The sequence below is a fragment of the Tetrao urogallus genome, assembly GCF_951394365.1.
Source record: "Tetrao urogallus genome assembly, chromosome: 1".
In the NCBI taxonomy this organism is placed as follows: domain Eukaryota; kingdom Metazoa; phylum Chordata; class Aves; order Galliformes; family Phasianidae; genus Tetrao; species Tetrao urogallus.
In genome coordinates, this window is record NC_136813.1 from 141,203,835 (window position 1) to 141,230,973 (window position 27,139).

Here is a 27,139-nt window from a genome sequence, read left to right on the forward strand (position 1 = left end):
GGGCGGGCGCTCGGCCCCGTCGGCCCCGCCAGCCATGAAGCTTCGCGTGCGGCTGCAGAAGCGAACGGCGCCGCTGGAGCTGGAGGGGGCGGAGCCAACGCTGGGGGAGCTGCGCGCGCAGCTCCGCCGGGCCCTGCTACCCGCCTGGGGCTACAGGTAGTGCGCGGAGCGAACCATCCCGCGGCGGCGGGGGGGCGGCCGGAGAGCGGGGCCGTACCATGCTGGGTGGGGTCGGGGCGGCCCGGCCCATTTCTCTCTTCCTCCTCACTCCTGCTCGGGATGTGGCGCTGCTGCCCCCTGCGGGGAGGGGTCCGTAGGGGTGTGGGAGTTGCTCGGGGCCTGGCCCCGGGCTTGGCGAGGCGTCTACCCTCGTATAGGAGCGCGGTCCGAACGGTTGTGAGGAGAAACTTAATAAAAACTTCCGAAGAGTTTTGCTGTACGGTTGTCAGCAGCAGAGTGAGGAAGGAGGGCGTACTGTGGGGAGTGCTAGCCTCTGGAATATGGGTTGTGACTCTGTTGGAGCTGATTGAGCCCTGCTGTGTGGCCTTCGTCTCACAGAGTGTCCGGCAGGGTGTCTATTTCACATAGTACAGAAGGGGACAGTCTCTGCGTTCAGACAGCACAGAAGGTTTCAGGTGTGAGGAACTCATGGCAGTCTCCACGGTCAAACCTGTTGCCTCAGCTGATAAACATCTCCAGAAGTGGCCCATTCCTGAGGCAGCTGAAAGGCTCAGGTTCAGTGACCCTTTGCTTTCCCTTGTAATGCTTTTATGGGCAATTGTGATACTTACCAAGCAGCTTCCATTAAAGTGTACGTGGAGAGAAACAGGGGAAAATCTTCAAACTTTAGTTATTTCCTCACTCTTGCTATATTATGTATTGCTGAGTATTACAGAATTACATGGTTTGGCAGGGACTTCTGGAGGTCATCTAATCCAGTGCCCTGCTAAAGCAGGTTCCTTACAGTAGCTTACACAGGAAAGCAATTGGGTGGTTTTTGAGTATCTCCAGGGAAGGAGACTCCACAACCCCTCTGAACAACTTGTTCCACTGCTCTGTCACTCTCATAGTAAGGAAGTTTTTCCTCAAGTTCTTGTGGAATTTCCCACATTCCAGTTTGTGTCTGTTGTTCTGATGCAGGGCACCACTGAAAAGAGCCTGACCCCATCCACTTGACTCTTACTCATTAGATTCTTACCAGCATTAATAAGATTCTGCCATCAAGACTTCTCCAAACGGAGTGGTCCCAAGGCTCTCAGCCTTTCCTGATATGGGAGATGCTCCATGCCCTTCATTGTCTCATTGGCACTTTGCTGGCCCCTCTTAGAAATTTCCTGACTTTCTTGAACTGGGCTGCCCAGAACACAGCACTCCAGATGTGGCCTCAGCAGAGCAGAGGAGAGGATTACCTCCTTTGACTTGCTGGCCACGCTCTTTGCAATGCCAGTGGCCTTCTGGGCCACAAGGGCACACTGCTGGCTCATGGCCAGCCTGTTGCCCACCAGGACACCCAGGTCCTTCTCCACAGAGCTCCTTTCCAGGAGGTCAGCCCCTCACCTGTACTGATACATGCGGACATTCCTCCCCAGGTGTAGGACGCTATGCTTGCCCTTGTTGAACCTTACTGATGGATTAAAACCTAAAGGAATAGAATTTGTAGATCACAGTATGTTTTTCTAACTATACCTCTGTGTACAGCTATTCAAATGCAGCTAACCGTGTTTCCTTATTCTGTCATTTTGCAGTTGTGATACAGAGTTTTCAATAACATTGAATGGCAAGGATGCTCTTACAGAAGATGAGAAGACTTTAGCTTCATATGGGATTGTTCCTGGTGATTTGATATGTTTATTACTAGAAGAAACAGACGCCAAATCCAGCCTACCTCCTGCCTCATCTTCAAGTCCTCCCTCACTTCAGAATGGTCGTGAGACATCCACCTTCACTCCCAAAAGTCAAGCTGACAGTCCAAAAGAAGAAAGGCAGAATGAACAGTCTGACGACCAGAAATCTCAAGTGGAAGCTCAGAAGAGTGACAGTAGGGTAAGCACATTGACAATGGGCTTGTATGACACAAGACAAAAAATGAGGTATCTTACATCAGGTGATGCACTGCATTACAAAGAATCTCTTCAGAATATTTGCCTCCTTATGATTGTCTGATATTTGCCAGTTATTTGGATGGAAGTCTGTGTTCATCATGTGCTAATTATGTCCCAGTTCCGACAGGTATCCTGAGATGTTTTGGGTTTTATATTTTTACAGAATTGCATGTCTTTTGCTGGAACATGCACTTTGTTTAAGGAAGTTATGAGTATTAGCTGCCTCAGTGCTTCCTTGAAAAAAATTACTTCAGGTACCACAGAAATGCAGCAAATACTGAAATACCACTCACAAGTTGAGTGGGTGATTCCTTTCTCGTGGTTACAACAGTTATCTATGATTCAGGTGGTCTGCTTGGAATGATAGATCTGTCTATCCCGTGCATGAAGTTACAGGTGGCTCCTGCCAGTGCTTCAGAAGTGTACTGTTGTATGAACCCACACACCTATTTCCAGTTAATAGGCATGTCTTTTGCATATTATTCAGTGCTTTGTTTGTGCCTGTAGGTACAATAGTTAAACAGATAACTGCATCTGCCCAATGCTGAGTCCCGTGGTGAAAGTAGTCTTTCTAGAAGAGACCCTAGGTGCCATGCTGCTTGGTGCCTATCTCATTATATGATTTTGTCCCTTCCTAGACAGGAGCTTGAGAATCTGCTTATTTGTTCTTTGATTTTGGATTAGTTGTAAAAAAAAAAAAATAATAATAATATCACTTACTACAACCTTTTTATGAGAAATATTGCTAAACATATGTATAAAGCATTGTTTCAAAGTATAGGAATTAAGATTTAGGATCCAAAAAATTCTGAGTAGTGAAGAAGAATATAGTTGGACCATTGTCCCATATATTCTTCCAGGAGTAAAGTGTCCCTAGTACATTGGTGCTGTGGGCATGCAAGCCAGCGCAAGAAAGGAAACAACAGTAAAGCCACAATCTTTCTGAAATGTCAGCAGATGCATTCTGTTAATGATTCTTATAGCTACTTAAGCCTATTGTATTTGTGAGCAGTCTGAGTTCATGATGTTGGTTTCTTGCTATACATGCTGAAGTACCACAGTAATTGTTCCTGTAAGCGTTGCAAGAATTCCGATGAATGTTTAATAAGTTATTATCAATTGGCAAGAAAATGACAGACCTTTTTTTATTAAAGACTTGCATTATAAATATTGAAAAAATACAGAGGCTGTGTATATAATCCCAGTCTCCAGGTGGGATGCTAGGAAATGGAGATGAATTGAGACTGTAAAAGTTACATGGGAGATCTGTAGTGTAGACCTGGTGCCCACGAAGACTGCCAGACAGACCAGTAATACTGATACTATAATTTTCTGCATGTATCTTTTGTGATCTCTTGAAGGCAGGATCCAGCCTAGAATTTCCTTCTGGATTAGTCCCAGAAGATGCTGATCTGGATGAAGGTGCCGGTTCCTATCCTTCCGAACCTATGCTGTGCAGTGAGGCTGCTGACGGAGAGATTCCGCATTCCTTAGAGGTGCTCTACCTTTCTGCTGAGTGTACCAGTGCCACTGATGCCTTGATTGTCCTAGTACATCTTCTCATGATGGAGACAGGCTATGTACCTCAGGTATGTGCACAACCAAAAAGGAAATGTCTCGGTCAGCGGGAGAGAACTGTAGAATATTATAAGAACCTGTAATGCAAGGTGCCTCTAGAGATGTGCATCAGGCTGTTTGTATACAGTCAGCTGCCCAGTTGGCTGAAGTATCAGCGTCTCTGACTGGCAAGTATGGCTTAACGCTAAACACTAGAGCAGCTTTTAGGTGTAAAAGAGGCCTCCCTCCATGTTCCTCACAGTCCTCAACTGGAACTCAGCTGATAACCTCCCATTTCTGCTTTTTACTGTTAAGCTTGTGTAGATGTGCTTGGATTGTAGCACTTCATTATAGTGCTGTCCTCAACACGAGTATAATCTCAATAGGCTACAGTTAAAATGGTGGCTAACAAGGCCTAGGTCTACCTAACTATTGTCATCTAACTTGGATCATCTTCAGCAGGGTTCAGTTAGCCTTTGGTTTCACTGATGTCTAGAGGTATCTAGACTTAATAGACTTCATACTTAAGCACCTGTGGTTTTGTCTCTGTACAGTGAGATCATCTTTTCCCTTTAGGTTTTCATGCAGCTTGCATTACATGTTTACTGTTATGTGACTGAACATAAAATACTTGTTACCAGAGAAGGTAGTGTCTTGTTTTCCCTTGTGGTGCTAAAAGCACATGGAATTAGGTCTGTTTGACAAATATCAGTTTAATTAATTTGTTAACAATAGGCTGTGGTACTGTCCAGTGAACACATTTGCCATAGGGAGCAAAGTTTATTTCAATTTGTGGACTTGGAAGATAATTTTTGTGCAAGTTTAAGAAGAAAGAGAGACCCTGCTCATCCTTGTGGTTATGTGTATCTCTTTCTGTGGGACTCTGTCTGAGTATTTTCATACTGAAATTGAAAGAAAAATTGTTAATCCACTGAGATTTTCAAATTGTTTTCAAGCTATGACCAGTCAGAGATGGCAGAAAAGGTGCAATAAGATGTTTTAAATGCAGAAAATTAACATACATTCAGGAGTTATCAGAATGTTGGAATGAATGGTAGAGTGAAGTGCAGACTTACACAGTGAGTATAAGTCTACATGCTGAATAACTTTGCCAGAAAGTGGCACAAAACAGAAATTGCTAAACTTGTCCTTAGATTTGCTGTTAGGTTTGGGGGAAAAAAGTACATACTCACGCAGTTATAGTCTGTATCGTAATGCAGATTGGGACTAAACTGAAGATCTGAATTGCAAACACAGTTGTGGCATTTTCAAACTGCTAAAAAGTCCTCTTTTTCCATCTGAAGATATGACAGTATTATCTGTGTATTTTCAGGGGACAGAAGCCAAGGCAGTGTCTATGCCAGAGAAGTGGAGAGGGAATGGTGTTTACAAGCTACAGTACACGCATCCCCTTTGCGAAGAGGGTTCTGCTGGTTTGACTTGTGTGCCTTTGGGAGATCTTGTTGTTATTAATGGTAAATTGCTAAAGTTTTTATTCTGGATATAGGTTGCTAAATATCAGCATTGCTTAGCAAGAGAAGACTTACATAAACTTCTTTGGAATCACGTCATTATCCAGATTGATGAGGTGCAAGAGATGCCACTTCCTGATGCGGAAAATTGTTGACATTTCTTGCCTCAGTATAAACTTCTTTCTCTCTAATGAGAATGGAATAATGTTTGGGGAATTCAGTTAGCATTTTTATTACAGTGTTGTAAAAATACGGGTTTTATCTCATTTCATTGGAACTGTGGTATACATTAATAAATACTAAAAAGAGATAGATTTCATCCATTTTATTTAGTCTCATACTCTTTGCAAGACTTAAACCATTTCTAGACTACCATATTCCTTAGTTCTAAGGTGTGTTCTTTTCTGTCCTTACTGAGACACATGACCATTCTCACTGTGGTCTCAAAAACCATACGTGGTTTAAGCTGTTGAAGTTCTTCCTAGAATTTATAATATCTGAATTGATATGTCTTCAATGACTGGTTTATTACAATGGCTCATTATGTACCACTCCTAGCTCTATTAGATCTCTTTCCATGTAATAGAATTGTTGAAGACAATATTTGTCACCAATATCTTTGGTTATTCTTTTCAATTAGAAGTTCTGTTCTGATCTTCTGAAATTTCTATTTATCTAACTGCTAGCTGTCATTGGTATTTTCCTTGACAGGAGCTGGTAAGGGAGAAAAGTAAAGCACCTCTGAGAGTAAAGCAGTAATGAAGTGGTCTTGGCTGTCTCTCAGTATGTTTTCAATTTTGAAATACCTCTTTTTTTTTTTTTTTTTTTTTCTTTTGATGTTTGCAGCAACATTAAAAATCAACAGAGAGATTAAAGGTGTGAAGAGAATACAGCTGCTGCCAGCATCCTTTGTTTGCTTTCAGGAACCAGGTATGCATGAGCTATAATACTGATAATAGTAAACTGGGAAGTTGGTAAGTGATGTAATAAGTAAGGATAGTAAGTGGAGGACTAAGTGGGCAAAAATTAGCAAGACATAATAAAAATGTGATCACTCTTTAGATGGGCTATTGCTTTATAGTAAAAGGAATTCAGAGTATAGTCATTTACTTGTATTTTGCTGCTAAAATAATTTGAATTTCTTTGATTAACTGAATAAAGAAAGGATTTTGCAAAGATTGAGTCATGCTTTGTCCCTAGTGCCTGTTATTTATGAAGTCCTAAATGTAAATCTAAATTTCTGAGGCAGCAGTGCTGGATTAGACCCTCTTTTTTTTCCCTGCTGGTCAGGACTTTAGAGGCTGGTGATACCTACCTTCTTACTGCGACACTGTAACTGTTATTTGTGTTATAAAACAGGTGCCAACCACACAGCTCTCTCCAGAAAGCCAAAATTAGAGGAGTACTAAGGTGGGGGAGGAGAAGGACAGATGGATGTGGATCCTTTGTGAGCAGAGGCCTGACTAGCCTTTTGTTTTACGATGTATGAATGAACCTCTTTGTTGCCAGTTGAGGATGACTTAGTGTCCTACACTGTGTCTATCAGATCTCCAGTCACTGATGTATGAGGCTAGTCAAAAGGCTGTAGAGGAATAACTGAGCACTGACATGTCCAGGATAATGGTAGAGCCTTCTAGCTCTTCTTTCTTAGGATAACAGGATGGAAAAGCATTCTTGTCAAAAAAATGAATGTTGCAGACATGTATAGCATAGGTGTGTGCCACCTGGGCTTTGAAACAAGCTCTGACAGCTTGAGAGCCAGTTGGTTTCTGGAGAACTCATGTATTTCTCTTAATGGTGCTTTTCAAGGCCACGGGGTAGCCTAGCCTTACCACGGATGTAGGCTGTAGTTTCTCAATAAATTGCGATTCCATGGTTGTTACACACTCGTTGCAAACCTGGGCCCATCAAGATGGCAGGCAGATCACCATTCTGTTGATAAGAAAGCCATGGTTTTTCTGCTCTTGCATAATCATTGCATTATAACCTCTTGAAATTAAGCTTTTTATCTCTCTGATTTGATAGAAAAGGTTGCGGGTGTTTACAAAGACCTTCAGAAATTATCTCGTCTCTTTAAAGACCAGCTGGTTTATTCTCTTCTGGCTGCTGCCCGACAAGGTGAGAGAGATGGTACTTAATTTTTGTGAATGGAAGAAAGGGAGGGAGTCTGTGCAAAGTCTTGACGTAGAAGTGTTAGAAACAATTCAGGCAGCTGCTCAGTGGTGGGTATGTGGAGAGTAAGAAAAAAATGGACATTCTAAAGAAATGAATCTTTGTATTTTAAAATAAGTTAATATAATGATAATTTCCCATCTGTAATATTTGATTGCTCAAGATAAAAAAAAAAACAAACAAAACACCTCTTTCTACTCTCACTTAGGATACTGAGATGGAATGGCTGTTTTCCATACTTGGTGATGAGAACAACATGCCACAGACACTTTGTGGGAGTGGTTTTGTATTTTGGTCCATTTCTTTGTGAAACTGTTATACGTAGGTCACCCTGAAAGTAATGTCTCCTATTTATTTCCATGTAAACTGCAGCAGACGTGAAGAGCTCTATAACACTCTTTGATAGAGGAAATTCTTAGCTACAAAACACTGTTTTTCAAATAGTAACTGCCATTAGCTATGCATTTTCCCTAGCTATGACCAAGAGCCTGCATGCTATGCTGTCAAAAACCTGCACCAGTGGAGGAAACCCACTGTTTCACAGCTGCTGTGACAGCAACATCGCTAGGAAGAACGTTGCCCATGCAGTCTACCTTTCATTGGTCCAAACAGATGAAAATCAGAAGGCACCAAATCCAAACTGTACGATGGGTGAGGCAGGACAGTGCAGCCAAGATAGGCAGTGTACTCCACTGTGTTTAAACTGGCACGGGGCCTGACATTACCATGATGCAAAAGGTTGTCTTTGCTGTCCTGACTCTGCAAGTTGGAGCCTTCAGCTTAGTTACTGTTGTGATGTGTGGTCAGCGTTGATGGTTTGTGCACGTCCCAGGAAATCCAGGAGGATCATCCCTTTCCTCGCTTTGCCCATTGAGGGCTGCATCTTGAACTTTTTTATTGATGTGAAATTCACGTATCGCTGCTCTATGAACTGCTGTTTTGACTCTGGCTCATAGTGGTGACACCACATCTCATGATTGATAATGGAACAGGAAGCTGTCACTGTCAGCCTGGTACTGATGCAATGGGACCTGACAGACTTGTATACATTCCATTTTCTGGTTCCTATATGAGCCTTGGCAGGGCCTGTCTGACACAAACTTCTCAATATTCCAGTGTTGCCACCATCTTTTCTAACTCCTTGAAGCTGACACTCAGCTCTGTACATTGTTCCCTGGGTGTAACCCACTGATTTGCATGGTGAGCTGACAAAGACACTCTTCGTTTCATTGTGTGACAGCTGTGTGTGGCCATCCAGAACATGGCTTGCCTTTCACATCACAGTTGCCGCCTCACTGTACTCACATATACTATTTCGTCTCCATAAATGTTCAGCAAATGCTGATAAATGTCAGTGGGTGCAATTTTTTTCTGCATGGAAGAATTCAGTTACACACACCCTTTGCTTTATACAAACTTCCATTTCAGACGCCATTTTGTCAGACCGCTCCATCAGCCGCACAGCAACAAAATGTAAGGGAATATTGGTGGGAAAGCTCAACCAGTAGAACTGGTTCAACAGAAAGTTCAACAGTAGAACTGCAGGCGGTCCAGCCCACAGGCTGCATGCAGCCTGGCAGAGCTCATCCTGCAGCCACCCCCTACCCCACACCATCATGGCAGGCTCTTCCCTGCTATGCAGTGCAGCCCAGCCCAGCCCTGGGCATGCACTCATGGCTGAGCGGCAGCCAAGCATCGCTGTGCAGTCGACACTGAATTCAAGACACAGGGGAGCCACAGTGCAATGCTAACTGAAGTTATGGTGAATAATTTTAAGCATTTTGATACATTGGCTAAACTGTCCTGTGAACAGTGAAATATTTGCAGTTTTCTATTTTGATAAAGGAATTTGAGAAGATTGCAAAAAAAGAAAATCAATTTTTTTTTCATATTTGCCATTTTTCTGTTTTCAGTTGACATAAATACATTACTTGTGAATTTTCATGTGGAATGTATAAAATTGCAATCAGATATTGATTGTGTCTCTTTACTAGACTTTCCTAAGACCTATCTCAGCAGAGAAGAATACCTCTGCTTCACAGTCACGCCTTATTCCTGTCATCCCTTTTTGGCAATACATTACAGGAAGGATAAAATTTAATCAGAAATCTCTGATGAGCACCATGAGAACTTGTTAAGAATTGCAACCAATTCCGTTGATTTGGACTGATGCATTAGTTTCACTGAAACAACATCAAATATCCCACTAGTTTTATGTTTTGTTGCTTTTTTTTAATTAATTTTTTTTTTTTGTTACTTATATACATTAACTATATTATATATTTGATACGTGCCCCAAGACAATTCCTCTTTATTCAGTGTGGTCTACACAAGCCTGAAGGTTGTACACTCATGCTTTACCGCCTTACCGATATCTGCCTCTTAACGTCTTTGGCCAACATAGTAAAATATGGATAAATATTTTATGGAATAATGTATGTATATAGAAATAATATGTAATATGGAAAATAAAATAATGGAGGCACTAATTTTGGAGCAGACCTCTTATTTGGAAGTCTGACCCCAAAAACAGTCTTCTTACTAACTGGTTATCGAGGGCTTGGAAGGAATGGGAAGAAGTAATCCTAGCTGGTGTTTGTGAAGCAGTAGGAAATCAGGCTTTTTGTGTATAGATACTGCCATAAAAGAGTAGCTTAGTATTCTGAAGACACAGTGGAATTCCTTCTAGACTTGAGTGCGGGCAGGTTTGATGTGAAACATGTGCTGTGTATTTAATATCTTTTTTATGGACTCTTGTAATCGGGCAGACCTTTTTCCTTTAGCCTTTGTTCTGTGTAGCCTGTAAACATAGTTAGGCATGCGGCATGTTTCTTGGGTTTACAGCTGTCAGTGGTGTTCAGTATAAAATGCCATTTGGCCTATTTCAAGAGCTCCATAAATGTACTGCAGGGGGGAAGAGATGGGTTTTCTAAGAAGTCACGTCACGGTGCTCTTGGAGAAAAATTGTTTAACTGAGGCATCAAAGGGGAATGATTTAAGGGAAAGGTTATGATGTCCTTCTTTTCTTCAGGGTCACCAGCTTTGCACCATTTAAGTAATTCTTCTATTTCCTCCACTTTGTAGCTCTGAACTTGCCAGATGTTTTTGGGTTAGTGGTCCTCCCTCTTGAGCTGAAGCTTCGGATTTTTAGACTTCTGGATGTCCGTTCACTCATCTCTCTGTCTGCTGTTTGCCGTGATCTTTATGCAGCCTCAAATGATCAGCTTCTGTGGAGGTTTATGTATCTGCGAGATTTCAGAGGTAATGGTGATACACGTTTCCTTCAATTTCATTCTCATGTGAGCAGGGGTAATTAGGTCCTACATTTTGATTAGAGGTTCCTCAGGTAGCCACTCTTGATTTTTAAATACTGCCATCAAATAGTCATTAGTGATACTAACCAGTACCAGTGGACTAGATGTAATTCAGGTGGGTATTCTGTTTTTTGTCGTGAAAAATAGTAAAAGTTGTCTGAGCCATTTCTCATGGACCATGTAGTTCTGCCCATCATGTGGTACAAACTTCTGTTGTTTTCATCTGTTGCTCTTGCTACTTAGATGTACTTGCTATTGCAGCTATTTGAGAGTGGAGAGAAGGGATATTCCTGCTAGAATTCCTCACAAGAGACTGAAGAAATAAGGTGGTAAAGAGAAATGCTGTTACAAATCAAAGATGGGAATAATATTCCTGGGATTCTCTACAAGCTTTGGAGATGGTATTTTATGTGGAATATGAATAGATTACATACTGAATGGTCCTACAGCTTTATTTTTTAAAAACACGCTATCCTTATGGAAGATGTATTGACCAGAGATGTTTTTTCATCTCCTTCTGCATGTTCCCACAAATCCTTGGCATGAGTGCTACTTAAAAAAGGTTGCTCATTTTGATTTTCTGCTTCTCTTGTAGATCCCATTGCAAGGCCTCGTGACACTGACTGGAAAGAAGTAGGTGGCTTCTCTGTATAATTTCACTGAGATTAGTCTACATGGGAAAATTTCAGGGCTAAAACAGAGACTTTGGGAGGCTGTAGTTTTGAGTTAAGTTTTAGTTTAAAAGTGGTGTTCTGTAAACATAAGTTGAGTTTGGTTGGAGTAGGAAAAAATGAACATCAGTAAGAGACACTGAACCTTAAAATACTTTTGTTTCTGTCTGCAGCTATACAAGAAAAAGTTGAAGCAGAAGAAGGAGGCCTTGAGATGGAGGCACATGTTTCTGCCCCCTACACCTCATCCAATTCCCTTTCATCCCAACCCATTTTATCCTAGTCCCTTTCCTCCCAACCCATTCCCATCAAACCCAATCTATCCCCCCATGATCATTGGAGAATATAGTGAGAGACCAACGCTTCTGTATATTGGAGACCCAATTAATTCACTCATTCCTGGCCCAGGGGAAGCACCAGGCCAGTTTCCTCCATTCAGACCACATTTTGACCCCATTGGTTCCTTGCCTGAAGCAAACCCTACGCTTCCAGGACGAGCCGGTCCCAATGACAGGTTTCCACCTAGACCCAGCCGGGGCCGCCCCACGGACGTTCGCCGTGCATTCATTTGATTGCTGTTTTCTCCCTCAGTGGATTTTCTAGTTCCTGAGCTTGCTTTCTAACTGCAGGACGTTGTAAAACCCAGGCACTAACATCTGCCTTCTCTTCAGATTGTGGCAAGAACTTGTTTGCATGGTAATGTTTTGATCCCAGAGTTAGGGTTTGTTAGTGTTCTGATAGTAGTGCTGTACCAGGCACTAAGGTCTCTTTCAAGATGGGCTATGACTTACAATACACGTTGTTCCCCTCCCACCTCTCCTCTTTAATCACCTGTGCTACTTAGAGACTAGAAGGATACTAAGTATTTGCTGCATCAGATAAAGAGCACTTTAAATACAAATCCTATCTTTTTCTGTCTTATTTGAAGAGTTTTATTAATTTGCCAGGAAAAAAATAGTTTGTTTCAAATCTACCTGGCTAATAATTTTTCTTAACAAAAAATCTACCACATCCCAGATAGAATAGGGTACTACCACTGCTGTGGTAGGTGTATTTCCATAGATTTTTTCAGAGATTGCATTTTCCTTTTTTTGTTAGGTAAAAAGCATTTTTATGTTGTTACTTAATACACAAAGAATACAGGGAAGGGATTTTTTGTTTTAAGTGGAAATATTAGAACGCAAATCAGTTCATTTTGCAAATAGCTGAGTGAAACCCATGCTACAGTGCAACTCGAAAGTCTGAACAGAAGCAGAGCAATTTTACAAAGAGCCAGCAGCAAAACTTTTGTCTTTTTCCTTGTTTGAACAGGTTGACTTTACAAATAAGTAGCTGTAGTACATGGCCGCATTTACTGTGCGTGAACTAAAATCGATGCAAAAATGAGTTTTTTCTGCCTGCCTAACTGAGGAATTAAACAGGTCGACCCAGCTGCAGTGGAAGTGGGATCACAGCAGGAGGAACAACGAATTCTTACTTCAGTGAATTCCATTTAATTTCATTAGAGCAGTGTCAAAAGTTATCTCGACAGAAGAAAACATGCTGTAGCATGTTAAGAGCTTTCAAGTGTTGTCTTGTCAACTAATGAACAACTAACAACATCCCTGTTACAGTTTTCCTGATGAGATCTGCAGTTTGATACTGAAGCTCAATTAAAGGAAGACTGGAATAACTAAACTTTGTTAGAACTTTTCATTTCTTATTTTCCTTCTTTTTAAGATGGCTTATGTCAGTGTTTCTGAAAATGTAAATGGTACCGATGACTGTTGTGACGGCTGATATTGCTTTCTGCAATCCTTTTGGAATTCAAACAATGGCAATGAATTACATTTCCTATTAAATACAAGCTGTTTCATCAGTAATACTTTTGTGCTTTTTCAGGTGACATTTCAGTGATTCATCTTTTGTTTCACGAATCAGCTGACTTCAGTTGGGTCAGGAGGTTCTCCTGTTAACTCTGTGGGAGTAAAATAATGCTTTTTTTTCTTCTTTTTTCTCTCAAATGTTGTGTTTCTTTTTTCTCTCTCTTTTCCTACTTCAAAGCAACAGCAAAGCAATGCAAGTCCTGCCATTATTGATCCCACATAATTATCAGTAGAGCCTGAGGGCAGTGGTTCCCCTTCAATATCAAGATTAGCTTTAATATTTTCTGAAGTGCTTGAATTGCCTTGTTCCAGTGGAATTTTCATTTAAGTCTGTAGTCAGGCACTGTGGAGCTAACAGTGATTCTTTAAAGGAAAATGGAAGTCTACACTGTGTGTCTTGCACCATTTTGCCCTTGTGGTCTGTCCTCCAGAAATGCATACATAATACTCGGGCAAGGTCATACACATTTAATAGATACTATTTATCCTGGATTTTGTCACTGGGACATTTGTTTGAGAATAAATCAGGCATCATTACAGGTACGCCAATGAGTGACCTGAAAGGTGTTCCTTCCCTTTGTTCGTTTGCACCGTAGTGAAGGCATTGTGAGCTAAAGATAAAGGAATTTGCCTTATCCCAAACTGTTGAGTTTCCTACAGAGGCATTTCCTTAATTCATAAAACAGCACATGAAATACAATGTGAATATCTCAGGACCAGTATAAAATGACATGACAGAACAAAGGAAATACTTGAAAACCAGCCACTTGGTTATTCATCAGCTCTAAGGCAGGTGTAGGTGTCATTGCTGTTTGCAAACTCTGCAGAAGAGAGACAAAGGTGAAATGCTTGAGGGTGGCCACCATTCCTTACCTGTACTGTTCATTTGCATGCACTGCAGTCGCTTGGAAATTGGGAACTGTTACTCCTTTCTTTTTTTAATTTGCTTTACCTTATTCATGGAACTTCAAAGGACCATATTAAATGACCTAGTCATATGCAAGGTATAAGGTTTTACAAACCCATCTGTGATAAGTGAAAGAAAGTACAGCTGCAGTCATCGGAGCAGAACTGTTACTCTAAGCCTTAGCTTTATACAAGATGTTTAATTGCATGAGAACATGAGTTACATTCCTCTTGAAATACCACACCTAGATATTACAAGAAAGACATGATGTTTTTTCAGTCTGTGTCTAAACAGCAGGATGTAAATTCATTTTCCAGGTGGTGAGTACGGGTGGGTGTCTTAGTTGTGTCCCAGCTCCATCTTGGGCTGATTCCAAACGCACGCATCTATTCATGTTTCCTGGTTTCCATGTGAAGAAAATGAAAGCATGCTCTGACCAGGTGTTCAGTTTTCACAGCAGTAAGACCCCGAGGCATGCTGTGGGCCATGTCTACACTGTGATTTATACGTAACTTCCATTTACAACTTTTCTATTGCCTTCTCAATTTCCTTTTACTTTAGCTGCTGCATTTGGGTACCTAAATAATGCTTAGGTATACCTTAGTGCACCATTCATAACAAGAATATACACCTTTTATTACCTCTGTCTATTGCTTTGTTAGACTGTAGGGATTTTAGAATAGCCCGACATCAAAGGTGGTGAATCTGCTGCTATCCACAACATCTAGTGTGAGAGTGCCCTAGTTGTACTGTTGGAACATTTATAGTATATGGTACAGAGTTTCATCTCTGTAATTCAGGATGTCAGCTCAGTATGTTCTTTAAAGCACTTTTGTGAACAGAACAGAAAATGCTTTTCAGCAACTATAGGGATAGGAAAGATAAGCTGGTAGTGCCTGTTGCTGTTATGCATTTTTGGAGGCTGGATCAAGGGGAGAGCCTGTTCTGTCTGCTTGTCCCTTGAAAGGTGCCAGCTGGGAGCTGAAGGCAGATGAAGAGATCTGAGTCACTGCTGGCTCTCAGGTGAGCAGTGCTGTCCTGTTGCAGTATTCAGTTGGAGGACAGTCCTGCTGTGTTTTAAGTGCAGCATCCACAAATGATCCAACTGTTGTGATTATCTGGAGTCAATTGAAGGGGCCATGCCTTACCAGTAGTAGTTACCTTTTTTTCTTTTCTTTTTGGTGTGAGTGTGTGTGTGTGTGTATGTGTGTGTAGGATGTATTGGTAAGAGATATACAAAGATCTGTGGGTTAGAACAGTTGAGGATTGTGGCAGTAAACTGCTACATTTCTGGTGACTGCTTAGTAGGGCAAGACATAAGCCATGCTGAGGGAAGTGTTAGCGAAGGAAATCCTCTTCCACCAGAGTTGTATTACCTCTTGTCCATATAGTGGTGCTTGTTAATCTGCTATTGTTCTTGCCAGTGGAACAGTGCTCGAAGTCATTTGTCACTCTTTTATTGCTCCTGGAGATTGCAAAACAGCAGGGTCTGTTTTCTTTCTCAGACAATGACATGTGTTTATGATGCTGCATTGTAAGCTGCTTAGCAAACTTGGAAGGACAAAACAGAACTGGAAAAAAAAAAAAAAAAAAGGATAAATCATAAGGGAATTGAGTGGTTCTATAGTTCTGAACTTGAGATATAAATCATTGGTCCAGATGAGTCTCTTCAGAGCCTTCCAAGCTGGAAAAGCCATGCAGTTACTTGCCTGAAAGTGCACAGGTCACAAAAGCAATTATATTTGTGCAGGTTTGTTCAGATTGGTCGTATTAGGTCCGGATGACTGCAACGGATCTAGATGTTCATTACAGGTGCTGAAGGAATTGCTCGTTTGGCTTCATTCCCACCAGTGAATCATGAGATCCAAGATGGCAAATACTGCTGTTGTTTTTTCTGATTTGGGGACCTCTTTAAGTGACAGCTAAGATCTGTGCCTCTGGCTCAGATGTTTGTAACTAACTTACTGACCTTTCCTTCATTGGTATTCCTAAGTGCAACTGATGTGAAGTTGCAAAGGGAAACATAAAGTCAGAAGCCTGGCCTTGAAGCTGTGTGTATGAGTTGTGGCTCAAATAATTGACAGAAGAATGGCTTGCCTGCTTCCTCCTGGAGCCCTGCCTCGCGTATGTCAGGCGATGGGATGGGGACTGGTGCTTTCATCAGATGTATTATAAATAGAATTAGCATAATACACAGGGTGGGCTCTCAGCTGGTAGCAGTAGCCATAGTTAGATTGATTTCTGCAGTTTTTTTCAGTTATGAATGTGGTTTGTGTCATTCCTGTTTTTGCTGTGTCCTAGTTGCAGCACGTTTGTATACAGCTTCATTCTATATTACAGTCTTAAGAAAAGCACAGCCAGCAAAAATGCGTCTCTGTCTTCTCCAGAAGGTCCTTACCTGCTTGGGGCAGTCACATACATGCCTTCCCATTGCTTGGTGTCTCTGGATGGACCCCAGCTCATCTTATTTCTAGATGACAGTTTTCCTGTTCCATCACAGGTCTGTCACCTTGGTTCGTTTTGCACTCACCCCAGTCAGTGGGAGTTCAAGGAGTGAGACAGGATTTCACTCCATTTCTCTGTCCAATCTGCATTATGGAACACTCAGCACCCAAGTATGTGCACTTCATCAGCTCTGCTATTAATTAAATATGTTCCCAGGGGACATACATAGCCAGATGTGATTAAGCCACCAAAGTGGATTTGTGTGGGTTGTCGATTTGAACTCTACAGTGTTTCCTGGGGCAAGGAGAGAAGTTGTTTTCTGTGTGTGTGTCTGTGTGTGTGTGTGTGTGTGTGTTTGTGTGTGTGTGTGTTTGGAAAGCCCATTTCTCAGCTTATTTTGGATTTGAACGTAACATTTTTTTCTGAAGACTTGGGAATCACTTGCTGGGGACATAAATGCAAGGCATGAAAAGTACATTTTAACTGCTATGAGCAGAATGATCTGGAACAAACTATCAGTCCATCTGGCTAACCTGCTCATGTGATCTTTGGCAGCTACCGATGCGTGGCACTGTATCTTATTTGAATGTAGTTTACTCTGAAAAATGACTTTAAGTAAAGTTGGTATCGTGAAGTTCCATAGTTCACTGTATTTCCATACTCAGGCTTTATCAGTCTGTGACTACTTGTTTTTTGCACATCTGTTTCTGAAATAATCCTATATTCTTTTTAGCTCAGCCTCAACAAGGATTCTGTAATTGGAAGTTAGTGATTGTATGGACTATATACAAACCAAAATAAAATCTAGTTTTCACTGTCATAACTGTAGTCTCCACAGGGATTAGCAAGAGTAAAATTTGATTTACAACTCAGTCACTTGAACAAACATAATTCTGATTATGCACAAAAAACAATGAAATGATGCCGCTTTTATACAGTCACCTTTCAGGCCGTCATTAGAATATCTTCTTCGTATTAAAACAACTGTAGTTTTCTCAATTCCTTTTACCCAGGTATTAGCTGTAAATTGCTGGGTACCACTGAGTATATTCCAATATGACATTTGCTATACAAAGAGTGAGGGCTGGCCGAAGCACAAACCCAGCTGCAGGGCTGTTAATCGGAAAACAGGCTAGCAAATGATTTCCTCAAGTTGCGGATGGTCTCAGCTTTTGCTTCATCTTCATTGGCATTCCCCCTCTGAGATGACTCAGATATGCTGAAGGTGTTTGTCAGGGACTGCGATTTGCTGAAATGGAAAACAGAGTTGAAACTCAGACTCAGCAGGAGAAGGTGCTTTTTTACAGCTGTTTACTGATGCTTTGTGCTTCACTGCAGAGCCACTCCAGAAAAAAAAAACAAAAAAAGCAAGGAGAATCTCCATATGCTAAGACATCCAGGAACTGAGGAGAACGGGAGAGTAGGGGATGGGTGGCTCCAATATCACAGTCCAGAACTCTTAACTGTTTATGAAGGCATTTGATTAAAAACCTACAATTGCCATTTGGTGCTACTCTTCCAACAAATACTGAGATCATGTAACTGGTAATACAGAAGAATAGATTTATACTGAAGGTCACCTTTCTTTCACCAGCCACACCATGAATTGTGATCCATTTTGGGACTGCACAAAGTGGTAGCCGTGTCCCATGCAAAGTGTGCTGTTGCCTAGCCTCCTTGGCACGCCTACTCTGACTCTGCTGTGTGCACAGTCTTTTGGTTGGCCTCACTGGGTGTACACCCCCGAATGTTTTAGTTCAGATCTGGTCTGTGCTTATGAAGTAAATTTCCTTTTTTTTTTCTTTCTACTGTGCTTCGTCACTGAGTGCTTTCTCCTGTCCATAGTAGGAATTCAGCACAAGACCAGACTCTGAATTAAAGTTCCTGAACTAAAGTACAGAGACTGCATCCTTAGCAATAGTATTTTGATGTGTTAGTTCTCCGCTCTCAGTTTGCCTTACTAATTGTTGACATGATCACTGAAAATGTGTTCCAGAACATCACTCTTCTCTGTCTAAAAACTCTCTTTACAATTCTAGCTGACATTCTATCGCTGGTCTGTTTGTGCCAATTTTTCTTTGCACCCACTTGGTCAACACCAAACATTTTATTGCCAAACTCTCCTGCCCTGGTGGAGTCAGATACATTCCACCAAGGGTGGCAGAAAAGGCTGCTACAAAAGATGTGCAATAATTCAGTGTTCCATCAGTGCTCTTAAGCATACAGTCACCATCTGGAGTTCTGTTTATGTATGAGTAGTACCACAGAGGGCAACTGATGTAATCTACCTGGACTTGTGCAAAGCTTTTGATATAGTCCCTCACTACATCCTTATCTTTAAATTGGAGAGAGATGAGATTGAAGCGTAGACTATTCAGTGGATAAAGAATTGGTTGGAAGATCACAGTCAGAGTTGTGGACAATGGCTGTATATCCAGATGGAGGCCAGTGACAACTGGTGTTTCCCAGAAAGTTCTACCTTGGAACTTACACTCTTTTACATCTTTATCAATGACGTAGGACAGTGACATAGGTGATGGAATCGAGCGCACCCTCAGCAAGTTCACGGCTGACACCAAGCTGAGTGGTGCAGTTATGTGGCAGAAGGAAGGAATGTCATCCAAAGGGAGCTTGATAAACTCAGAAGCTGGGCTTGTGTAAACCTAGTGAGGTTCAACAAGGCCAAATGCAAGGTGTTGCACTTGAGGTGGGGCAATTCCAGATATGCGTACAGACTGGGGGAAGAACTCCTTGAGAGTAGCCCTGCTGAAAACGACTTGGTAGATGAAAAATTTAGCAAGAGCCAGCAGTGTATCCTTACAGCTTGGAAGGCCAACAGTGACCTGGTCTGCATCAGCAGAGGGGAGGCCAGCAGGGAGATAGCCCCTCTCTGCTCTGCCCTTGTGAGGCACCATCTGCAGTACTGCATGCAGATCTGAGGCCTCCAACTCAGGAAAGATGTGGAGGTGTTGGAGAGGGTCCAGAGAAGGGCCACAAAGATGATCAGGGAGCTGAAGCACTTCTATGAAGACAGGCTCAGGCAGCTGGTCTTGTTTAGCTTGGAAAAGAGAAGGCTATGGAGAGACATCATTGCAGCCTTCCAATATTTAAAGGGAGATTATAAACAGGAGGGAAAACAACTTTTTACACAAGTAGATAGTGATAGGACAAGGGAGAATGTTTTTAAACTAAAGGAGGGGAGATTTAGGTTAGATGTAAGGGGGAAGTTTTTCACAGAGGGGGAGGTGAGATGCTGGCACAGGCTGCCCAGAGTAGCTGTGGATGCCTTGTCTACAAGAGGCATTCAAGGCCAGGTTGGATGAGGCCCTTGGTAACCTGATCCAGTACTTGATCTAGTGGTTGTCAACCATGCTTACAGAGAAGGGGTTGGAGTCAGATGATCTTTGAGATCCCTTCCAACCCAAGCCATTCTGTGATTCTATGATAATGTGCTGCTTAGTCGGTAAGGGTAATGATTGCATACCCTGCTGGAAAGGTAGTAGTGTATTGATAAGGTCGGGACAGAGCACACATTTAGCAATGAGCACGTGAACAAGAAGATGAATGTGAAGTCTTAATAGATGTAAAGTACAACTGGTTTTTCCTGATAGCAGGAAGACAGCAGAATCACTGGTGACCTGAGTTGTGCCTGGCATTTGTACCTCTGAAGTCTCTCACAGTTACCCAGGCCTTTGTCCCTGGGGACTGCTGCCTGACAACAGTTTTGCCTGACAAACTTTTTTTGAAAGCCTTATTTTAGTATCTGCAATTACTCAAAATCAGTGGTTTAACAGAGCACCTACTTCAGATGTGGCTGTGGGGTGGCTTGCTGCTTGGACGTTTCGGTGGGGCTTGGCTGGCTCGGAGCCCGGCCTTGGGCAGGAGGTCTGGGCTGCTGTGGTGGGAACACGCCTGCCTTGGAAGCCTGGACTGGAGAGGATCCAGTTGCCGATCGGATTTGCTGTGGAGATCCAGGTGACCTTTGCTGCTGAGGTGAAGTGGACAGGGGACTCTGAGGCTGCTGTCCTTGAGGAGAGAGCCGTTGCTGCGGAGGTGCATTTGTCCGTGGAGGCTGAGATGCCTGAGGCTGGCGTGGTCCACCTGGAAGGGTCGTGTAGATAATAAGCATGAGGAAGGTCACGTGGAAAACGAGCAAGTAGCATCTATATGGAGGGATGATATTTGCTAAGAGGAGAGACTACTCAGAGCAGTTTCATGCGAAAGGATAAGGAAAATCCTATTTCACAAAAAAAGAAAATCTAGCACCGGTGTCATGCCCATGTCTCTAGAGCTTTTGTAGTCCATTTCTTTATTTCTTTAAAAATTAAAGAAGTTTTGCCACTCTACCCAGAAGAAGTTGCTTCAATGTGCTGTACTTTTCCATGTAATTAATATTTCTTGTTCTTGGTAAGCACTTGCATTGGGAAGGAAGATTGGTTTGGGTCAACAGGCTCTTCACGGGGCCAACATTTTTATGCAAAACTGTACACCCTATCATTATCCATGGGTTTGTTCCAGCATTATCAGCAGCTGGTTTCAGCCATATTAGCAGCAGACCCTCAAAACAGATTCTAAACTTGATTATTTTGGTCACTACTCATTTTTGCTAATTTGAAAAAAATGCATGCAGCTCAATCTTAGTCATTAAAGCTGTGAGCAAAGACTAGGCTACTGAGTCAGCCTTGGCTCAGAGATATTGCTGGATATAACATAGCAGTGTGAAAAGCTGGCAAAAGTTAGTGTTGTGAGACTAGTTGGATTTCACGTGGTCAAAGTGGGAGCTGTGAGAAAAAATCATCACAGAGAATTGGAGGGGAATGCTGGGCACGTTCAGGAAAGAAGTATCCTACAAGGCCAATGATTCCTAAGTCATCATATCAGTAATACCATGCTTGGTATGAGGAATGCAAAATTTTAGAAATAGCAAAGCTGGAACTGACGAGGAAAAGGTAATTAGAGGTGTGATTTTATTTGGGAGGAGATTACAAAGGGAGGAAGGGACAAAGGTGGCAAAAAAAGATGGTCTGAAGGTGAATTGAATGCTTTTTGTGATGTGAGGTACCTATAGAGCAGCCCCATTCCTCAACACCTCAGGCTAAATCTGGACAGTAAACCAAACGTGTTGTTCTGGCCAAGCCACAAGTCAAGACTGCTTCTGCTGTCAAGAGAAGTTGGCGGTGTGCTCTTCCTTGGTGACAGGGCAATGTGTGTATGGATGGATCAAGGATCCCAGTGTCACCATCTTGGTATCTACTCCAGGTGTGACAGCACCCACATCTCCCTATTGCTTCTTTACACTTTTAGCTGCTACAGCTTTGTGTAAACACAAATACAGTGCGCCCAAAACCCTGCTCCAGTGCCACATCAAGTGGCAATGCTTTGCTGATCCAAACCCTAACAGTGTTATCAGCTGAATCTGTACTAGATTTTCATCTCACTTTCTGAGCTACTGCAGAGCATTACAGTAGCTCCTTTAATGGCTCACAGAATCTGCTGGCTGCTTATCAGTGAATTGGAACAATGAGTGAGACCTTTATCTTCAGAGCTTTTATTTGGAAAGCAAACTGAGGTCTCACAGTCCATGTGATCATAAGGGTCCCAAACAACTGTACCTTGGGGAGGAGGCCGTGGCTGAGACAGTTGTGCAAGCTGAGGTCCAGGCTGAGTTTTCATTGTCTGAGGCTGAACTTGTGGAGGCTAGAGGAAAAAAAGAAAAGAAAAAAGCCATTCCTGTTAAAACGGAGTCCCCAGAGAGAAGCCCAGAGGTAATAGGAATAATGGAATCCTGAAGTGTTCGTTAAGTATATACACACAGCATCTCGCTGGTAAAATTTCAAGGGACTGAAAGAGAGAGCTGAATAATAATGAGCACATAAGTTGTTTGCTCACAGGGAATAACAGTGAAGTTATGGTTTATAATGTTTTTAGGCAATCAGGAATTGCTGAATTTATTTTAGTCTTAGTCCCATTTCCCATTTTGGACAGTTGCCAGCACCAGATGCTCCAAAGGAAAAAGGGGTGAACCATGGAAACCTCTATGGAGTAATCATATATTTACCCTAAGGGGTCTTATCTTGATTGCTAGTAAGTAAGGACCAGCGCAAACCATGAAACATGAAGCTTACTATCTGCTCCACGTAATTTTTGCAACAATTGCAGATATTTTCAAACATCGACACCTGGACCCTTGGAAATTTATTCCTCTCTCAGCCTCACTACCTTCCAGACTTCTCAACTCCATTATTTGAGTTTGAGAACAGTTCTCACAACCTACCTTTGCTAGGCCATTCATTATTTTGTAGGCTTTTACTGCCCCCTCTCTGATTTATGTCCTTTCTAAAGCCAACTGGCTGAATCCCTTCGCTCCCTCCATGGGAATGTTTCCAGGCTCCTAATCATTTTCATCACACACTTCTCTTTCCTGGCTTTGCAGTCCTTCCTGCAGATGCCAGAAGCAGGTCTGCTTGCATCACTGCAGATGAAGCACTATCTTGATTCTCTGTCACCAAATCATTACTTGTGCATCCAAATTCCTTGCTTCTCCCATGCCAACACAGCCCTAGTCTGAGTAATGGTTTTCATTAGTCTGTTTGCTACAATGTCTTTCTCAAGTGGCACCGTTAGTGGGACTTGCAAGGTGTACCTACTGTTTATATTCTCCCTCTCTTTACCCCTAGTTCAGCTTACTTTTCAGTCTCCAGCACAGTTTACTATTGTGGTGACTTAACATACACAGCTCTGTCAGAAGTTCTTCGCTACCATCCTTGGTTCTGACTAACCCAAATAAGTTGGTGCCATCTGCACTTTCTTCCCTCTCACTGTTTACTCTTTCTGACATATATTTTAATAAATAGATTAAGCAATACAGAACTGTTGCACGTAGAGCTTGGTCCAAGGCTAACAAAAGTCTGTGTAAGCCTATTGCCTAAAATTGTTTATGAAAGAACACGGGAAGTTGGAGACAGATAGACTGGTATGTGCCAGATTATTTACATGGGGAACACAGTGATAAAGGGGTTGTCGAAGATCCTGGAAGGTCAGGAGAATGAGCTAAGTGATTTTGGAAATGGGAAGAAATGTTTCATAGTTGGACGCAGTTTAAAATGAGTTTCAACTGACTAGCATCAATGTGATGAGGTTGCCAGCCCATCTTGTGCGCTATTTATCTAGGACATGCCAAAAAGTGGTGGGGGAAACAAAGGAAATTTTCCATTTCATAGCTTCTAGTGCTGCATAGCTTGAGGCACTAAACCTTGTCTTGTTTTGGTGGAAGTGCACTATCCTAATCCTGTAAGACATCTCTGATTAGACTTGATTAGAGAAAGGGAATCATATTGGCCTCTATAGCCTTTGCCTGCACCCAACCCAAGGCTTCCAAGAGATGAAGGCAAAACAGCATTTTGAGGCAGAGGTGAAGGGGTGAGGGCCACCCAAGGTCCTTCAGCCTCTGCAAAGAAAACAAAGAGGGGAAACAGCAGAAATGAGGCAGGGAGCCGTGAGAGAGCTGCAGCTGTAACCATAAAACTGTACATCATACGGTTGCCATGAAAAAAATGGTTGCTATTAACATCTCACAAGGTCAAGCTGAATCAGGCTTTGAGCAACTTGATCTACCTGTAGTTGTACCTGCTCTCTGCAATGAGGTTGGAATAGATGGCCTTTAAGTGTCCCTTCCAACCCAATGATTCTATGATTCTATGAAGTCCTGCGCTCAATCAACCCAATTAATAGCTAGTTATTAATGTGACAGGACCATGTTTAGTATCCTTTAATTTCCACTTTGCTAACTATTTGCAAGATTTAAAATCTCTCAGATCTATGTCTTCATCACAGGCCAGATTCTGTTCCACAGAGAAACTTTGCCTTTCAGTCCCTCTCTCTCCTCGCTTTCTTCAATAGCTCATCTGGTACCTTGCCTTAGGGACAGTGAAGCTATATTATTTTGACTGACTTCCCGCTATCTACCACTTTATGAATATATTCTCAAATTGCTGATGGGCAAAGAATCAAAGGAAGATTGATGGATCATTTTTCTTCAGTATAAAAAGATTGTGGTGAATGCTCTTAAGTCACAGTTCTGTTGGTTTATACGTCTTCTGCATTAATTTTAAAATTAGTTATTGAGATAATTTTTAAGGTCTATGGCTTCCTTATGTACATATTTCTGTATTACTCTTAAAGCCTTTTCAAATATAGATTTTGTATTATACACCAATCCTATGGAGTAATAACTGTTTCTAATGAAATAGTGCTTTTTTGGCAGCTGATTCACTTCCTACATTCGTTTCATTGGATGTAGCCAGCTGGATCAGGGGCTTAATAATTTTTAAAAATATCGATCATCACTAATTTAATCACTGAGTTTGTGCTCTGCTGTGTCTTTCTTATCAGGAAAATCTATGTATAGTTTAAGAAGTTCTTCACTTCCAGCAATTACATTTAGTAGAGCCACATTCTGTCTGTGTTGTCTTCTTTTCCTCCCTTAATGCTGGATGATCAACAGAGATTTGGTAGGGTAGCAATCCTTTGGTAGGGTTCCATCTTCTGATGAACTCCGAGAAATTGTTTCATTCTTTCTTTCATCTGATCTTCAGAATCAAATTCCATCCCATTGCGGTTTCCTTTTGTTACCTGCATGGTTGTATGTAAAGGTCTTTGCAAATGTCATATTTCCAAATCTGGAAGATTTTTTTGTCCATCTTCAATGTCTCCTTCTACTTTGCCATTAGGTCTAGGAGTTTATTTCTTGCATTCCTCATACAGGAGCAGATCTGCCATGTATGTATGCATTCAGGAAAACAATGTTCTCTTAAATAACATCCATAAAGAGTTGCTTATAGTACAAGGGAGCTTTTTCTTAACTTGTTAGTTTTACTAAAATCACCTTTTCTATCTGTCTGTGCCATATGGTTATTTTTTGATACCACATCTGTTCTTGGGACATCAAGCCTAGTACTACATGTTCACTTCCTCAGTATCTGGGTGATTTAGAAGGCTAGGTCATAGAATCATAAAGTCATAGAATCACAGAATCATGGAATGGTCAAGCTGCTCTTTCCTACTGCACTTGGATTCTGCAGTTCCCAGAAGAAGTTACCTAAAAGCACTGTGAACCCTCTCTGACTTATTGTTCCACTATGTTATTGGACTTGCTTTTCAATAGCTGTAGTTTCACTTTAATAAAACTTTTTGCTTCTTCCATTTCTGTCAGTTTCTTAATTTACTTTTTTTTTTTGATCCAGAAACTTGTACAGATAACCACAATAATGTGTAGATATTCTATGCATACACATTGGATTTTGAAGAATCAATATTTCTGTGTATCTCTCTGCTTTTGCCTTTGGGGGTTGGACTCGCTGATCTCTGGAGGTCCCTTCCAACCCCTACGATTCTGTGATTCTGTATTCAATACTGCTCACCTTGTATTAAGAATTGTTTTCTTTTTCTTGATTCTGTGGAAGTCTACAGCTGTAGCTCCAGTTCTGCATCTCACTTGCCTTGCATTCAATGATATCTCTCTGTCAATTTTTAACTATGCATTATGACATTATGGTGGCAATTGGAATTTGTACAGTTACTGCAATGTTTGTTGTACCCAGGTCTTTTTCTACAGTAAAACAGCAGTTAAAACATTTGTGATTTTAATTTTCTTGACCTCGTGTACAGATTATTTGTACGTTGTATTCTTGATGAGGATTCTTATTTAAATATTCTATTTGACATCTTATCCTTCCAAGACCATTTGTTTTGTTCTTGTTTTAGCCCTATTTTAGGTCCGTTGTAATTCAATCCAGTCTTGTACCAGTACATCACAGACACAGACAACAGACGTATCTGTCCATTTTCTTCTCAGTTTCTGCAGGCCTCCCCTTTGCTCTTCATTTATACACTCTATATCTTTGTTATTTCAGATGGCATTTGTTGATTCCATTCTGGCCAGAGTAAATCCTATCCTGTCTGTATCACTTTCTCTATCCCAAACCATTTTTAGTGTCTGTTAAATGTTTTCCCTCTCCACTCTAGCAAAAATCTGTTTTGGAGTTATTCTGAGTACACTGCATGTTGGGACTTGGTTTAGAAGGGAGTGAGCTGCTGTATGACAGAGGCAGAAAGCCATAGAATCCAGTGTGTTGCAATCAGTGTTATCCCCTTTATCCTGCTTTCTCTTCCTGTTCTTTCTTTTGTACAGTCTTTGTTGTCCTCAACCCTTTGTTCTTGGCTCCCTGCTAGATGCTGCAAGAAGTGTAGCACATGCACCTTTAGACTGAATATGCCATGAGGCACATTAAATGCAACAATGACATGTTCTTATATGGATTCAGCAGTAGTTAAGTCTCCTACTGATCAGGGATGCAAAAACAGGAGTGAAGCCTATCCTGAGGACTGGGTGTTGGATGGAGGTGAAGCAGAGAGTTGCAAACACCTCTAAAAATGTTGTCTTCAATAAAAATGGGATTTAATTTAGCAAGCCAGAATGTGTATGCACATGCATGGCTCACAGTACCACTGTGGTACCACAGCTATGCAGAAGGGGAGGAAGGGAGAGCAAACCATTTCTTAGGGGCATGCAATGCAAGTTACCTGGAAGAGACTTCTTTGGAAGGGCAGGAATCAATCAATACAACACTCTCTCA

The 27,139-nt window shown here is 41.7% G+C and overlaps 2 protein-coding genes across 3 annotated transcripts in view; one reads left to right on the forward strand and one right to left on the reverse strand.

Moving 5' to 3' along the window:
* Window positions 1-34: 34 nt before the first annotated feature.
* Window positions 35-11,860, forward strand: FBXO7 (F-box protein 7; the record flags this gene model as incomplete). Its single annotated transcript, XM_079540616.1, has 9 exons — window positions 35-156; window positions 1,746-2,043; window positions 3,464-3,691; window positions 4,993-5,134; window positions 5,978-6,061; window positions 7,157-7,249; window positions 10,388-10,564; window positions 11,213-11,250; window positions 11,462-11,860. The coding sequence occupies 9 exons, from the start codon at window positions 35-37 to the stop codon at window positions 11,858-11,860; spliced, it is 1,581 nt and encodes a 526-aa protein (XP_079396742.1).
* Window positions 11,861-17,621: 5,761 nt separating this feature from the next.
* SYN3 (synapsin III) overlaps window positions 17,622-27,139 on the reverse strand; it is a gene marked incomplete at both ends in the record, with an annotated part of 176,149 nt that continues 166,631 nt past the window's right edge. The window contains 3 exons of one of the 2 annotated variants that reach the window (XM_079549484.1): window positions 17,622-17,754; window positions 20,309-20,606; window positions 22,118-22,187. In XM_079549484.1, the coding sequence (XP_079405610.1) occupies window positions 17,622-17,754; window positions 20,309-20,606; window positions 22,118-22,187 (501 nt within the window). Of the gene's footprint in view, window positions 17,755-20,308; window positions 20,607-22,117; window positions 22,203-27,139 lie in introns of both variants that reach the window. The other variant, XM_079549483.1, reaches the window with a different exon arrangement.